The 16424-nt window shown below is 37.3% G+C and overlaps 1 protein-coding gene across 1 annotated transcript in view; it reads left to right on the top strand.

Annotated features, from left to right (window-relative positions):
* PRKAR2A (protein kinase cAMP-dependent type II regulatory subunit alpha) overlaps window positions 1–16424 on the top strand; it is a 73231-nt gene that overhangs the window by 18457 nt on the left and 38350 nt on the right. The window contains exon 2 of the mRNA XM_075095846.1: window positions 5990–6025. Within this exon, the coding sequence (XP_074951947.1) occupies window positions 5990–6025 (36 nt within the window). The remainder of the gene's footprint in view (window positions 1–5989; window positions 6026–16424) is intronic.

Raw genomic sequence — 16424 nt, 5'->3', positions numbered from 1 at the left:
TGCTTCATGGTTTCCTAGATAAGATGCAACTATCTTTTCCCGTATGAAGCATTTTAAGGAAACGGAGCTATTTCTCCTTGATGTGATGTTTCTGTTACTCTGCAGTCTCAAATTCATCTTTGACCTTTTCTGGCTTTCTCATTGTCAGAGAATCCCAATGAAAGTCACCTCCAAATATGCTCAGGATCTTTCCTTTTTATTGTCTACTTAATGTTGGGTTTGTAAGCCTGACATCATCCTGGCTCTTAAAACTTTTGTGATATTACTAATGTCTCCTTTTCTTCCCTATCTCTGAAATGCCTTCCTCTTTAAGTTTGCTCCTAAAGCCCAAGCAATTTGTTTCTCATTTACTGTGTCTTGCTTTGCTGGACCCTCCAGTGTCTTTCCTCTTTTGACATCACCTAAGATTTGTCAGTTGCTTCTTAACTCCCCTAGTTCTTTGCAGCATCCTTCCTTTTCTGTGCAGCGTATACTTTAGTCTTTCTAATCCTTGAAAAAAAATTCCAAAGTCTTTAATTTCAGTCCCTGACAATCTCTGTTGTAGTATCAGCACATGGTTATATTGTTAATCACTGTGAAATGTGTCCTTTCAGCTGAGATTGTACCTTAGCAATGGGATTTTTTCTTTAATTTATCAGCTGTTTAAAGTCTATCCATTCCAGTCTGCATATTAGTTTTTCTTCTGTCTTTAGGAAAAACCAAAAGAGCCAACCCAAATAGCACAACAGCTTTAATGACTTTGTAAAACATCTTTTTTTTAAACTGATATAGATGCCTTATTCATTGACTCAGCTTCTTCCTTCAGAAGTAGTTGTCACATTGTTTTTATCAGAGGGGTTCTAAAATCCCTGAAAGCAAGGATCAGGGCTCCTTTAAGATGAGACTTCCAGACAATGTTTTCCCATTTTGTGTCAGTAATTTTTAAATCCAAACAAAAAATTCAATTAAATTGGAGACCAGGATGTGTTGCTACTATTTTATTATCTCTTGCTACTGATGAGAGCTATTTTTAAATACTGGGAATGGAAAGGTGTCTGTGCCTCTCTCCTGTAGCAGAGAGGAAAACAGTGTTTAATATTGATGTAACTTTTGTTATTGTTTTCCAACTTAATAGATGTAACAGTCTCTTACAGAAAAGTAAAGTGTGTGTGTGTACACAGACAATCTTGGAATGCAGTTTCCAATTTTCTGTCCTTTTTTTTTTCCACGTTCTGTACTCCCTCTGTTCGTCCTCTGAGAGAACTTTCTTCCTCCCTAGCGTTCCCTGACCTTTTGTCTTCCTCCAAATATCTGGCATGCTTCAACTGACACCATCAGGATCTCTCCTGCCTGTCTCTAATGAGGTTCTGAGTTTCCATCGTCTTCTAGGGGTGGAATAGAAGTAAAAAAAAAAAAAGTTACCTGTAAAACTCCTGTCTATTTCTGTTTTACTTTTCTGAAAGAAACGTTGACACCTGAACTTGTAAGTTCCAGAACCAGAACTGCCTCTGAAAAAATGTTAGTTGTTGCAGCCCCACTCATGCTCCCCACCTTACCAAGCAGAAATCTGGAAGGGGTCAGTGGAATTTGCCACTGTCCAGCAGGGACATCCTGAAGGAAATAATGGATATGTAACTATTAGATTAGTAATAGTCACAGGGAACACCATTACTTATTTATTGAAAAACAAGTTCAGATTTGTATTTATTAAAGTATGATTGCATATCTGATGATGAAAGTCTTCTTTCTGCTATAGCATTACTTTTTAATTACTAGAAATCCTAAAAAGTTAACTTTTGAACCTTTAAATTTTCTCACATTTGCAATGGTTCATATTAATGGACTTACATCAATATCTTGGTGTGTAGAAAAACAGTTTGACAGCTGTAGTCTAGCACTTCCTTATCGTAACTTGATATAACATTCCATAGAGACAGTCACGCCTTACATTTATACTCTGCTCTGCCTCTGGCATTTCAGCTTTAATAGTTTATAGCGTCAACTCACATGTTGTTTGGATAATCTTAATGACTTGTTAAATAAGAACAGTTTATGTTCTGTTTCTCATTTTGCCCCTGTTCACATAGGATGATTTTGTGCCATGATTCGATGGGAAAGTACTCTGGATGTCACTGATTTCTACTGATTTGTTGTAATAAAGCTGGTATTTTATGCCTATGATCTATGAACTTTGAGTACTATACTCCTGAATTTATGCTATTATAAACTTTTCTCCATCTTTCATCAGGAAACCATAAAAAAATTGTTGAGCTGTTTAGAATGTTACACGTAAGATCTGTATTCAATTTTTGTGTGCACAATAGCTTAACTTAGTCTGCTGCTATAAATTGTATCCAGTATCGGAAACAACCAGCATGTGGGAATTTTTTTTTTTCTGCCAGTTGTAACTGGGACGTGTTCACGGGTCCTAGTAAAAAGCAAAGTGCTGGTGGAGGAAGAGAAATAAAGTTTTCAAGGTACCCAGCACAGAGTGGTAACATCTGGTACTCTAATGTCATGGCTGGAATGCCAGTTCTTTTTGCCCCTGATTATTTTTTTCTGTGATCCTGAACTGATCTTTTGAGTATTTACCTTTCCGTAAGAATTTAATGTTCTTAGCATGTGTAAGAAGATAGTAATAGGTGGGAGAATGTTGTAATTTTTCTGTTAATTTTGAGCTTCAGTGTTTTCTGTAACTGTATGGTGCTTATGAGTGGTACAGAGAAATAACTTATACTATTATGGTAGTAGTGTGACTTTTAAAAAGCTTGCTGGTGTTTTTTACCGGTCACTTTTCAGAACACTGCTGAAGGGATCCCACACACTGTGGGAAAGGCATTGTTTTAGATGTAAAGTTGGAGGATGATTTTTACTGTCACTTGTTTGGCTTAAATACTTCAATTGTTGGTTTGGTTTTGAAAGCAGGGGGGAAAAAAGGTAATATCTGTGTCCTTTTTCTTTTATATACTTTTTCACCTATGGGGCTGAATTTTAACGCCTGCCTATAACCATAGTCAGAACTCTTGTAAGTTAAGCATGGTGATCCAAAACCCAGCAACAGATATGGCAAAGAAAATCTCAGTGCCAAAGCAAACTGAAGAATATTGGAGAAATTCCTGTTATCTCACTTTTGGAAAGTATTAAAAAAAGTCAGTTGTTCCCAGAATTATCATATGCCAGTCTCTGTTCCTAAAATTTATATCGCTAATTTTTCATATGAGAAAACCAAATGGTATGAAGCCACTAACAAGTGTTAGGGTAGCTGCATGGCAGTAGTGCTGTTTGCTGTTCGATGTAAGGTACATTTGTCAATTTAACTAACAGTATGTACAGTATTTATTTATGCAAATGATTAAAGTAATTTTTATTAAATAAATGGAATGACATACCTTTACTTTGAGGTAGAGAGGTTGTGCAGGCTTTTATTAGCAAATATGTATGTGACTAATTTTTGCGGAGTCAAGGTAATAAAAAATGTTTTTGAGATTGGGAAGCTGAGCACCTTTATAGCATTGTTTCTTCTCTGAGTGCTTATGATATGTGTGTGGCATTCATATATATATATATACACACACACGTATATGTGTGAATGAATGCCCACTATTTTGTTGTGTATTTTTTTTTCTTTTTCTCCAGTGCAGGAAAAGGAGAATGATGAGTGACGTTAAGTGATACTGTCATAAAGTTGATAACTACTTATTAAAATAAGCATTTGATTTAAACTCGAGAACTGACTGGTTCTAGAAAATGCAACTGTAAATGAAAAAATAACAGGTTTCTGGCTGTGGGATTCTTTTTTAAACCTGAAACAGCCCCTATCCAGTGCTTAATTCAGCCTGTGCGTCAGGATAGTATGGAAAATGTGCACATATTCAGCAGACATTCCTGATTTTTCTTGAACAGTGGAGTAGGATCGCTTCCTGAGTCAGTTCTGGCAAAGCTGTGGGATGCACAGCGTGATCTGCCTTTCCACTGCCCGTGTCACTTGCCTTTGGCTGCCAGGGAGGAAATTGGGCCGTTTTGGTCTCTTATGGTACAATGGTTTAATTTACCTCAGTTTCTGTTGTGTTTACCCAATTACTGGGTCTTGGCTTCCATGAGCTGAGTAAAAGCAGGGACTGTGCCAAGGGTATGAGACATTTTGAACTTGAATATTGCTGCATCTGAGGTGAGTTTGGAGAGTTTACAATACAATCATCTGGCAAAAAATATATTTTAATCTCATTATTTCTGTGGTTAATATGTAACTAACTGACCTGAGACATGGCCCACTGGTGTGCAGGAGGAAAATTCTAAATGTGGGTACAAAAAAAAAAAAAGAATTCTTTCCTGTTCCAAAGCAGCAATTTCTTTTTATGGTTGAAGATAGTGACTCTCGTAAGTGGTACGAGGTTGCTGTGCTGGGTTCACTCCATTCTTGTTTAGTGTAGGCAGAGGTGTGCTCTAATGGCTGTGCTGGTGTAAGAGGTTGCTATTAATGTATCTATTGCTATTCCTTTGAATTAGATGCCCTTTAGTGTTCAGCCTAGGAAATAGGCTGGGTTAACCATAAATGTAGTATTCTCTTCCGCTCCATCTAATTTTTTGGAATCTGTCCACAGGCTAATCTAAGTGTATGCGGGACCTTCATGAGTTGTTCTCTCATAAGTTCTTGAAGCCAGGCTTTTCTCCATGTACTTCTAATGACAAAAAACAGTGATGCCATAGGAAAGGCTATACTGTCTGTGCAATACTGAAAATAGTCATAAACAAAGAGAACTTTTCATTGGTAAGCCAGAACAAAAGAAAATGCTAATCTTCTGTAGTAGGAAATGTCAGATTTTATCTTTTAGCATAAAAATAGTCATCTTCTGACAACATATAAAAGTGAACCTGAAATTTTATACGCGTTAAAACTGTCACTGGTGTAAGAAAAGCAAACTATCATTTTAATCTTAAAAGCTTTGTGGAGGCAGAATAATAGTGCGCTCTTAACTGTCCTTAAAAGGTTATGTTTTTTTTCTCGTTTTTAACACTGTGGAAAACTTGATGCTGTTTTGTGATGCTGAACCCTGCTGTGGGATAAAATAAACAAGATTTTAAAAGAAGCCATAGTTCTTGATAGAAGGATTTTTTTGAAATGTGATACCCAAAGTATCTCAGCTCTGTAGCATGTTAGTTCTGTTCAAAGCTGTTAAAATGTTATTCTTAAACATGAGTAAGAAATGGGTGTAGTAGTCAAAGGTGGGGATGCAAGTTTGTGTGTACAAGACAGTGCCTGAAATAAAACAATGTATTTACTTACGGTGTTGACTAAAAGTATCTAAATCCATATATAAGACTAGTTAATAATTTAATTTAGTCTTTCTCTTGTCATAAATCACTGTACTGGGAACTGAACTAATTGGTTTTGGCCTTCTTGTTCTTTGGTATCTTAGAACTGGTAGGAGTTCGTCTGCATCTCTACATAAGTAGTGAGTTATCCTGTTAAGATCCAAACTTGCTTCCCAACTTTGAGTAGTTACTCAGTTAAACTAGAGATAAGAGTGAATGTACCATTGCAGGGCAAATGAATGCCTAGAGCTGTATTGTCTTGCTACTGGTGGCCAGAGGCAGGCCCACGGGGAAAGGTTTAAGGACAGGGCAAAATGTATGTACAATTTCCGTTCAGGGAGTTGCATGAGTTTGTTTAATAAACCAGAGTGGATCTCTGTTCCAAATATCTGTATCCCCTTAAGGTGGTATAAACTTGATTTTAATCCTTAGCTGCATCATAAACTGAGCATTATCTCCTTGTTGATAGATTTGGGTATCCATGGCCTTCTGGGATATCAAGGTTTAACTTTTGAATAAATGCTTATTGGCTGACAAGTAGGTGGATGAAAGCTTTATATTGAAAGTTGTTTTTTTGTATTTAAAGAGACTTGCATGGGATTTGTGTAGTAAAAATATATAATGATTATTTGGGGTAGTGACTTTGAATTTGAAATAATAAATAGCATTTGTAATTCTGATTTTGTTTATTTTGCAGCTCCAGTTGTTAACCGATACAACAGAAGAGTATCAGGTATGATTTTCCTTTTAAGAATTTAATGTTTCTGAAAAAGTTTTGGAATGTGTATTTGACTAAAGGAATTACATTAAAAATGACCTTACTCTTCATCGGTCCCTTATTTCTAATACTTCTTGCAGTATTTTTATTTGAAATAATTCATTGTAGAAACCACACTGAGAGTAGTTTAGAAAACAGTTCTGTGGGCGATCACAGACTATGGACATAACTTTAGCAGTAGTAATGATTCTGTCCCGAAGAACTTCCCAGAACTTTTATGCAATGTAATAATTACAGCAAAGGCTTGCTTTGCAGTGAATTGAAAAAGTGGCAGCTTCTTTCTGCTGGAACACATCTCCTAATATTCCATGTTGCTAAGAATTTTATCTCTGCTTAGGATACAGAAATAAGGGGAGTGGGGGTTGTCCCCTCTCTGTGTTGTTTTAGCCCATTGTTTGTGCAACTGATATTTAAAGTTGTTGGGTTTGTGGCTGTTCACTTGTTACGGAGATGCAGATTATACTTCTTGTTTGTTTTTTCTGTCTTAACCAATATTAAATGCTTTAATGAGTAGCTGTTATTCCCAATGAATTATTTCTAAAGATTTTTTTGAACAGCATCGTAGATGGGAAGGTATTGTGTTATTTTTTTCATTTGAGGTGCAGTGTGGATTGCTTTGAAGGAAAAAAAAAACATATGCAAATATTTAATTGTAATATTTAGCTGGTCTAGAAGGTAGTTCTGGTTCTGATTTGAAAAATGTCTTTATAAAAATGCCAATGTGTTCAGTGTTTTCTTGCGAGTTTTCACTTCAGGTCTACTAAGTTTGTAACTTACACCAAAGAATGTGTCACATCATATATGTGATAGTTATGGTGGGGCATTGTGAAAATAGGTATATGGTATGTAAATATATATATATGAGAAATATATGTTTAATTTGCAAAATGTCTTTATACCCGTGCAGTTCAGTTGCTTTACTAGTAGCTGCTTGGGTATGATTAAGGATATGACTGTATTTATGCCACTACATTAAGTAATTGTGAGTATAATGAGAACTTCATAACTCTTAAAAATCGTCAGTGCTGTAGTTTTAGTATATTATTACATGAGAAATTTAGGCAAGACAAAACACTATCTTGAATGATGGAGTTTGATACTCTAATAATAAATACTGGAAGTAATACATTGTAGAGTGTCTTAACCTGCAGAGTCCCAAGACATTCTAATTTCTCTGCTAATTAAACTAATTCATCCTGGAACTTGCCTGATGGAGTAAAATTGTACAAACCAGAAGTGAATACATCTCAGATTTAAATTTAAATAAAGGCTGAATTATTCCTGAAGTTAAAAAGTGGAGCCTTAATCAGAGTGAAAATCTTTTTGAATCTCCAATTTTGAAACATAATATTGGTGCTCTTGTAGTACTAAGCTACTTAGCTAAAAAACAGGTTCCTTCATTGAAGGGGTCTAAAGGTTAATGTGAACAACTAAACAGCATATGTAAAATTGAATTGCTAACTTATGCAATTAGATTAAGGAGGACTGTTCAGATGCTTAATGACACTGCTGCTGCAAGAGCAGCTAGAATAATTCAGACTTTACAGTAGATGTTAGAATTTTCATGGAGACAAACATCAATAGAATATGTATATTTTACTGCTGTGTGTTAAATACTTTCCACAATTAAAAAAAATATTTTTTTCTCCACTTTCTATATAGACACTCTACAGGTCATGATTAGAGTGGTGTTTGTTAAAATGTGAAAGAGATGCCAACAGCATCCACACATATACAAGGAGACCCCGTTTTCCTTCTCTTGGCAGCAAAAGTACAGAAACCTTTTGGGTTTGGGGTGGGGTTGGGAGTTGGCTGTTTGGTGGTTTTGGAGGGATGGGGTTTTTTTGTTTGTTTGTTTTAGGGTTACTTGATGTGGTGGTTTCTGGGTGTTTTTGGTGGAGGTTTTTTTTTTTTTTTAATCCATGGAATGGCTTGGGTTGGAAGGGACCTTTAGAGGTCATCTAGTCCAACCCCCTGCAGTGAGCAGGGACATCTTCAACTAGATCAGGTTGCTCAGAGCCCTGTCCAACCTGATCTTGAATGTCTCTAGGGATGGGGCATCTACCACCTCTCCGGGTGACTTGTTCCAGTGTTTCACCACCCTCATTGTATAAAATTTTTTCCTTATACCCAGCCTAAATCCACCCTGCTTTAGTTTAAAACCATTACCCCTTGTCCTGTTGGATCAGGTCTTGCCAAAGAGATTGCCCCCATTCTTCCTATGGTCCCCCTTTAAGTACTGAAAGGTTGCAGTAAGTTCTCCCCACAGCTTTCTCTTCTCCAGGCTGAACAACCCCAACTCTTTCAGCGTTTCTTCATAGGAGAGGTGCTTCACTCCTCAGATGATTTTTGTGGCCCTCCTCTGGACCTAATCCAACAGTTCTATGTCCTCCTTGTGCTGAGGGCTCCAGAACTGGATGCAGCACTCTGGGTGGGGTTACAGCAGAGCGAGCAGAGGGGGAGAATCACCTCCCTTGCCCTGCTGGCCATGCTGCTTTTGATGTAGCCCAGGATATGGTTGGCCTTCTGGGCTGCAAGTGCATATTATTGGTTCATGTCCAGCTTTTTGTTCACCAGTACCCCCAAGTCCTTCTCCACAGGGCTGGTCTCAATCCCTTCATCTCTCAGCCTGTATTGATATCGGGGGTTGCCCCGACCCAGCTGCAGGACCTTGCACTTCACATTGTTGAACCTCAGAGGTTCTCCCAGGCCCACCTCTCCAGCTTGTCTAGGTCTCTCTGGATGACATCCCGTCCTTCTGCCATGTCAACTGCACTGCTCAGCTTGGTGTCATCTGCAGACTTGCTGAGGGTGCACTTTATCCCACTGTCTGTGTCATTGATGAAAATGTTAAGCAGCACTGGTCCCAGTACGGACCCCTGAGGACACCATTCATCACTGGTCTCCATCTGGACATTGAGCCATTGACCCTCTGGATGTGGCCATCCAGCCAGTTCCTTATCCACTGAACAGTCCACCCATCAAATCCCTATCTCTCCAGTTTAGGAAGAAGGATGCTGTGGGGGGTGTCAAAGGCCTTACAGAAGTCCAGATAGATGACATCTGTTGTTCTTCCCTTATCTGCTGATGTAGTCATTCCATCATAGAAGGCCACTAGGCTGGTCACACCTGCTGTATCTGTCAAGAAGTTACCCAAATAGGGACAAGACTAGGGTTCTTCTAGGTTATTGAACTCAGCTCCCTGCTATCATAAGGCAACCACATTTCATAATCCCTTGCATAAAATTAATGACTGATTTGTTGGTTTTGGTGCTCTGAATTCAATTTGAAATTCTTGTTAGATGTGTTTAGGTGTTAAGAAACTTTCATCCTGCTTTTTCTATAAGATTTATTTTTTCTGTATAAACTGACAAATAACAACAAATAACAAACCAACATTGCATTATGGATTACTGAGTGTAGTGTCTAAATGTATCTGATTTAACTAATTAAGTAAAGCAGAACAAACCATGGAGAAGAAAAGCTGGCACACAATTTTTGTGTAATTGTATTTAGCATATTCTTTTCTGGTCTTCTATTCAGAAGAACTTTCTGCTAGTCGTCTTTGAACCTGTCAGTCCTACCAGCTATTGCCATGTTTCCAGTGCAGAGTACATTTGTAAGGAGAGTAAAAAAAACCCACAGCTAAATTGTTTGCTGGTATCAAGATTTACAAGCACGAAAATATAGATTTACTATACTCTGGAGAACAAAATAGGTGAATAATTTAAAAAGTAACACTGGACATGCTGGAAAAAAGACTTAAAATTCAAGCAAGAATTTTCTTTTAAGCATTTGGCTGTCTAGGGAATTACGACATTGCTGTCATTGTTCAGTAGGTCAAGAATGAAAGGTAGAAATAATATATTTCTAATTAAGGGAAAAGATGGTTTTATTTTTAGTTACGAAACATCTAAACCTGGGGCTCTTGACTGTAGTGGCAAATACTACTTTAATGATCGTAATATTTAGCTGTCATTCTTTAAGACTTACTCAAAATAGGAGTTTTCTGATACATCGCAAGAATTGGCAAGGAAGTTTATTTTTGTGCTTTTTAAAAACTTTGAGCAAATTAGTTTACTTCTAGCTTATGCACTACCTCAGTAAAATACTTCAAGAATCAGGATTTAAGAAGACTGCCTGAAAAATGGTAATCTGTTAGAAAGGTCAAGCTGACCTTGTACATTAAAACATACCTTGTTTATTTCCTTTCTGTCCAAAAGAAGAATTTTTTCTACATTTCTAAAATTATTGGCTAAAAGTGATGGTACTACTTTCATATCCTGTAAGTGTTAGTAGCACATTCTCACATACTACTACTTTCACACTGTATAGTGCTGAGAATGCAGGGGTTTGTTCTGTTCACTTATGCTCCCCATTTCTGCAATGTTTGCTACTTATTCATCTCCTAGGCTGATGCGTTCCCTGAGGGGGAGGAATAGTGTTGGCTTGCTTGGCATTAAACTCTTCCAAATGGTTTGACAGCTATAAAGGATTTGAAGGGAATCCCATTTGCTTCTTGACCAGAGAAACATGGCTTTGTGTGCCGGTCAGAGATTCAGCCAGCAAAGCAGTGGTCTGTGGGTAGGATAGTGAGAAACTCCATAGACTTTGCAGGAGGGTCATCCTGGAAAAGGGGGACTTATCTAATCATGTTCATGGAATTATTTTTAGAAGTGCAGAGTGGTAAAGTAGTGTTCTCATGAAGAGAAACAGCCTTTTCCAGGAAATGTTAGGAGGGAGAAACGAGAGCTTGATGTACCCCTAGAAATGTATCTAATTAATACATTACTTGTATGTAATGTGTTTGGCCATGTAACATGTTGAGGTTCCATGGTGTGTGCACAAACCCAAGGATTGTGTCGGTCAGCTCTAATTTATATACAAGCTGGTGGCTGACTTGATTAAAATAATCCTTGTTTGCAAAATCATAAGCTATTCCTATGCAGAAACTAAAAAGAAAAAGCCCAACCCGTTAATTTTAAAATGTCCTAACTACAGGATTCCATAGGCTGTGGTGCCATGGGCAATTTCAGTGCTAATTACCCAGTAGAAGAATTGTCTTGCTGCTGTTCTAAATGAATTAGCAATGTCTGAGCCTTCTGCTAGTGAGAGTAACTCATGTCACATGGCTTGCTGACTGACTCAGTCTGCCCAGGTTTGGTTCGGATGGCCTGAAACCATACAGATTCCTTCCTCCCAAGAGTTGGACTGTGTTGAAATTCATACTTGCTTGATAATGTTTCTTGATCTTCCTCCAAGCATAGGGGCTCCTGACAAACTTTTTGTTAAGCACTTCCTTTTCTCTAGTAAAAGAGACTGCAGAGAGTATCTCAGTCCTTGGTTAATGACTACAGGGTGTAGGGGGGCGGGAGAAATCAGTGATATGTCCTTTCTCAAGTAATAATATCAAAGCTATTTCAAAACTAGAGGGAAAAGATCACTGATACTTGTCCCATCTATAACAACTGATAAGTAACATTGAGGAAAATTCTGCTCCTAGCAGTATATGAATGAAAGTTAATTGTGGTTTTGGAATGAAGACTCTGACACCTACTATAGTCTCACTTGGGCATAGTTTCTCCACTTTTAGTTTTGGCATGTTTCAGAAAAGTAAAGTTTTTTGCTAGATTTCTGTATTGCAATTTCTAGACACCTTTGATTAATTCTACAGAACACCCACTCTCCAGCAGACTTGCTGACTTTTTCATGAGATAGAAAAAAACCTGAGAAAATATGACACCCATATCATACACGTGTGACAGAAGGTTTTAATCTGTTTTCTCCAATTATTTCTGTTTATCTGAGTGACCTGGTATAATTTCTCTCTTGCATATGCCTGTACGCCCTCCTCAATCTTCTTTTGGCCTGTGTGGGATAGGAATCAGATTAGTTTTCACATTCAACAACTGTATAAGCAGGATAATTGAATTATATACTTTAGGTGAGCAATATGTGATAGTTATTTCCCTAATATTTTTATACCAGCAAAGTAACATGACCGTCAGGATCTGTGACTATTTTCCCATTAGTAATCAAGTGAACAAGAATTGCTTCAGTTGGCCCCTTTGGTAGGGCAGCTTTCAGCTGAGACTCAGTGAAATGAGAAGGATCAAATCTGCTGTCCCTGGAATCAGGTGCTAAACCCTCTCCTAAGATATGATCGCTGAATGAATACTTACATCTGTAGAGGATAAGTCTGTTTGAATGTTACTGAATCTTGTTTTCCTATGTATAGCGAACATTAGCATTGTTGGGGACACTAACATTTAACATCGTCAGTGTCCCCAGTGAATGCTGGGTTTGGAATCAGTATTTTTGACGTTTCTCTTCTCTCTAGCAATCTAATGGCGGTATGGGTTTTGAGCTTTTTTCCATCTTCATGTAACATTTTAACATGCTATTTTTAGAGGGTGAATTTTGTATTTCAGTAATGTGTGAATTGGTGTTCCCTGACAGTTTCTGGCTTTTTCTTTCCTCATAACATAAACTTCCATAAGAGGCCTGTACGACTGTTGGTTCTTCAAACTCACGGGTGGTTCTACTTTTTGACAATGGGGGACTTTTTAGCTTGAACGCTTCATTCTTCTGGCTCCCATCAAAGATGAGCAATCATCTCATAAAGTAGATATGTTGTTAAAGTCTATCTCTCTGGGCTTTCAAGTGAGATACAGCATTTTCCTCACACCATGGCAAGTTCAGATGTCAGGATATACTATTACACATAGTAAAATCTTTTTAGTAGCTTTTAGACTTTTAAAATGACAGCTTTAAAAAAATAATTTTTGAAGAAAGCTTTTCTATTATTGCCATGCAGCATATGAGTATTTTGGTAAAGAATACTATTTTGGGATCCTATTAAATTAGGACACCTAAATAGTAGCAGTGAAACAAGGGGCAACTGTTCTTTTGGGAGGTTGTTTTGAGTATTTTCTCTTGCAGGATACTATCTACTACTTCGGAGATAAAATCTCATCACTTCAAATCATCAAGGGAGGAAGACTGAGTAACAAACTCTCTCTCTGCCATTCTCTTTGCTTTCTACTTACCAGTCTATCTGAGTATCAGAGGATGACTTGAAAATCATGATCTAGTTTATTCTCTTACAGCTATTTAATGAATTTCAATACTGATTTTTTACCATTTTACAAAACTGATGGCACAATAACTTCTGCTGAAAGGTTTTCAGGCAGATGATAAATTTTAAGAGACTTCTGAGTTGAAAAATTCACGTTTTTACGAGTGGCACAAACAGCTTTCCTGTTTCACCAACCTGATGCTTGTGTCATTTTTTTGCTAGCCCTAATGATTGCAAAACTGATATCATAACTAGAGTGAAAATAATTCATTTTGAAAAATGTTGATATGAGCAAAAGCCAAGTGTGTGGGATGACAGATGAAAGTGGTGATAAATTGTGTGGGTGCTCTCCTGTAAGAAAACGCCTGAATCATTATCCGTGAAACAAACAAAAAAAAGCTTGTTTTCCCTGTTTGCAATATTGGGACTTATTTAAAAATTCTTGGCATGTAATTGGCATTTAGTGAATAATGAAAAGCTTATTTTTGGAAATTAACAGTCGTGACTTCACAAGTACTTGTATTTCACACTTGTGAATAATTTTGCTTGTAATGGCTAGGTTTTTTAATGACATAAAGAGGAATACAACACTCGGTGAGCAGCCTTAGTTAAAACTTAAGTCAGTGCAATACCTGGTCAGAAGAAATCTGATTTGATCTGTTCAATGCAAGTACAAGTGAATATAAGTCCTGTGGTGGAGTAGAATTAATTCAGTTTTCCTTTTTTTAAATCTTCCTAAATAATTGTTCATGCTTAGTGTTACATAATGATTAAAAGTTGTTCATCTGAAGCCAAATAGTTTAAACTAAATTAGTCCTTCTATTAAGGTATAAGGGAGAATTAAGGTATAGCTATGCATGTTTATTAAGCAATTAATATAGTAAGGACTAGTTTTTTTCAAAAGTATTCAGGTGGCAAAAGGTGCAGGTGATTAACACTTTTACATTAAAGATCTTTAAAAAAGACTACATAAATGCTAGTCCGTATCTTTAGATACAGAAATGCTTGAAAATATCAGCCTTCAGCTGTGGGTGGTGTGGTTTGTTTTTGGGGTTGTTTTTTTCTTTATAAAATTTCATTCTTTCATTTTTTGGTGGGTTGGAGTTTAATTTTCTGTTTTTGAGATGAGATGGAAAAGAGGAGGATTGCCTTTTTCCCCCCCCTTTTATTTTGAACCCAAGCTGGTTTTTAACATGTGAATTAAAGCCCAAATGAAAATATTCCTGCATGGTTTGTTGTGCACAAGAAACTGAAAGCAAATGCACTGAAGGAAATCTCAAAATGCATGTCACGATACAGGCTAAAAAGGCAGTGGTACATGGTGCTGTGATGTCTGTATGTGGAGTGACCTCAGGAGTTAGATGTGCTTTGTGTTTTTCTTGTGAATAAAGAAGGCAGCACTTTATCCCTTTTTCTAATATAAAGTTTTAGACAGTCATAGATGTTATGCTCTTATAATGATTAATACACTCATGGCAAGTTTAGGTTGCTGTAGCTTCAGATTAAATATGAAAAGAATTGAATAGTCCATGTAGAACAGAAAAGCTTAAACATACCTGATTTAAATACAAAAGGATATCCCATGTATTTTCAGAAACTGCACTCAGTCATTTTTAACACCAGAACACCTTGATGGGACTGTGTACTCCAAGTAATGCAAAGCTTTAGCCAGCATGCTAAAGATCTCGCTACACAAAATGTAATGGGTTTAAAGCAACCTCAGTTAGGAATTGCTGTGAGCACTTTTATAGTGCTCTCATTTAAAGAGAGACTTAAATAAAGGCTTGACTTTGAGACATGACTTGTGCATGGGTACTTGGCTGCCGGAAGCACTTACCTGATTCAGATTAGCATGTCTGAATGTATGTTTTTCCTGTGTCTTCAAAATTTGGGACAGGAAGGGGTGTAATCTTAAACTCATTAATCTTCTGTAACAGGAAAAATGCAGACCTAAGAGGTTACAAATAAAGCATGCACCTTCTGATGAAGTTCTGCCTAATATTAGTCTTGCCAGACTGCTTCGACTGTGTGTCTTCCTGTAAATGAAATCCATTTGTTCAGTGAGCCACTGAAGTCGAGAGTTGACTCATCCTGAAGGTGAGTTAGTTGCACGAAGTCAAATAGTTATGCCTTCCCCATTGCTAGCAGTCACCAGGGCATCTAGGCTGCTCAGCAGCTGCACATAAATGGGGGTAGCTGATGTGTTTTTCATCAAGGGACTAGACGGTAGGTTTCCGTGTTCCCTGCTGTGCTGCCTGCCAGGACAGGAAGCAGTTGTTTCAAAGCACCAAGGACCTGGGGGCTTCCACGTTGTAGCTCTGCACACGCTCCTTTTGTGCCAAAGCTGTGCTGGTTCTATATTTTTCACTCTTGCTACAGGTAAATAGGCAATATTTGTTTCATTAGGCGCAATGTGATTTTTAAAATGTATTTGGACATTCTCTAGAAATCTTTAAAAACATCTAAGCTGCTGAACCATTAATTGCATAAATGCCTTCTAACACTTTGACATCCTTCAGTTTTCTGTCGTGACAGCTGTCAGAAAGGTGTGGATAATTTTCATTGCTAAATATCTGCTCTAACACACAAGTGCTTCAGTGCACTTCTCCCAAGATGCTGGTGGTTCTTTTAAAATATTATGTGCCTTGTTGCAGGCTTAGCAATTCACATATCAAAATTGCAAGAGTGTGTGTGTGTATATATATATATATATATATATAAAAAAGTCTTGGTCTGGAAACTGAAAGATAATTTCTTATTTCTAGACTGGAAAAACACTTTCTGTTTGATTCCTCAGCTAGATTATCTTTTCTGTCTACTGTTTGCAACTAAAAGCCTGTCAGTTACATGCCTTATTTTAAAAGGTATATATTTGAGCCATTTCTTGGAAGTTGTGGTGTTTTGATGTAAACGGAATGTAAAATGAACATTCTCTATGCTGTTTTTAACTGAGATAAAGTATCACTGTGTTTATCAAGCATGTAAACATTTTTGGTGCTTAATTTCTGGTTTTATCTGCCTTGCTTATGTAACCATTTAGAAATGTGGTAAGATTTATGTGATGGGCTAAAACAGAAGATCATTAAAGCAGAAGGCTTACTTCTACAATTGTGAATCTGGGTGCTCTGAAATAGTAGTAGCATCATGTTTTCCAGGAGACCTTTTTTATGGATGACTATCTCATCAGTAAGGCTCTCTTAGAAGGCTTGAACAAGGTCAGCAGCGTGTTTATCCATTTCAGTCTTGTGATTTCCTACCTTGTAAGAATAAAATTTG

The sequence above is a fragment of the Phalacrocorax aristotelis genome, chromosome 6, assembly GCF_949628215.1.
Source record: "Phalacrocorax aristotelis chromosome 6, bGulAri2.1, whole genome shotgun sequence".
Lineage (NCBI taxonomy): Eukaryota > Metazoa > Chordata > Aves > Suliformes > Phalacrocoracidae > Phalacrocorax > Phalacrocorax aristotelis.
This window is presented reverse-complemented; position numbering and strand designations above follow the sequence as displayed.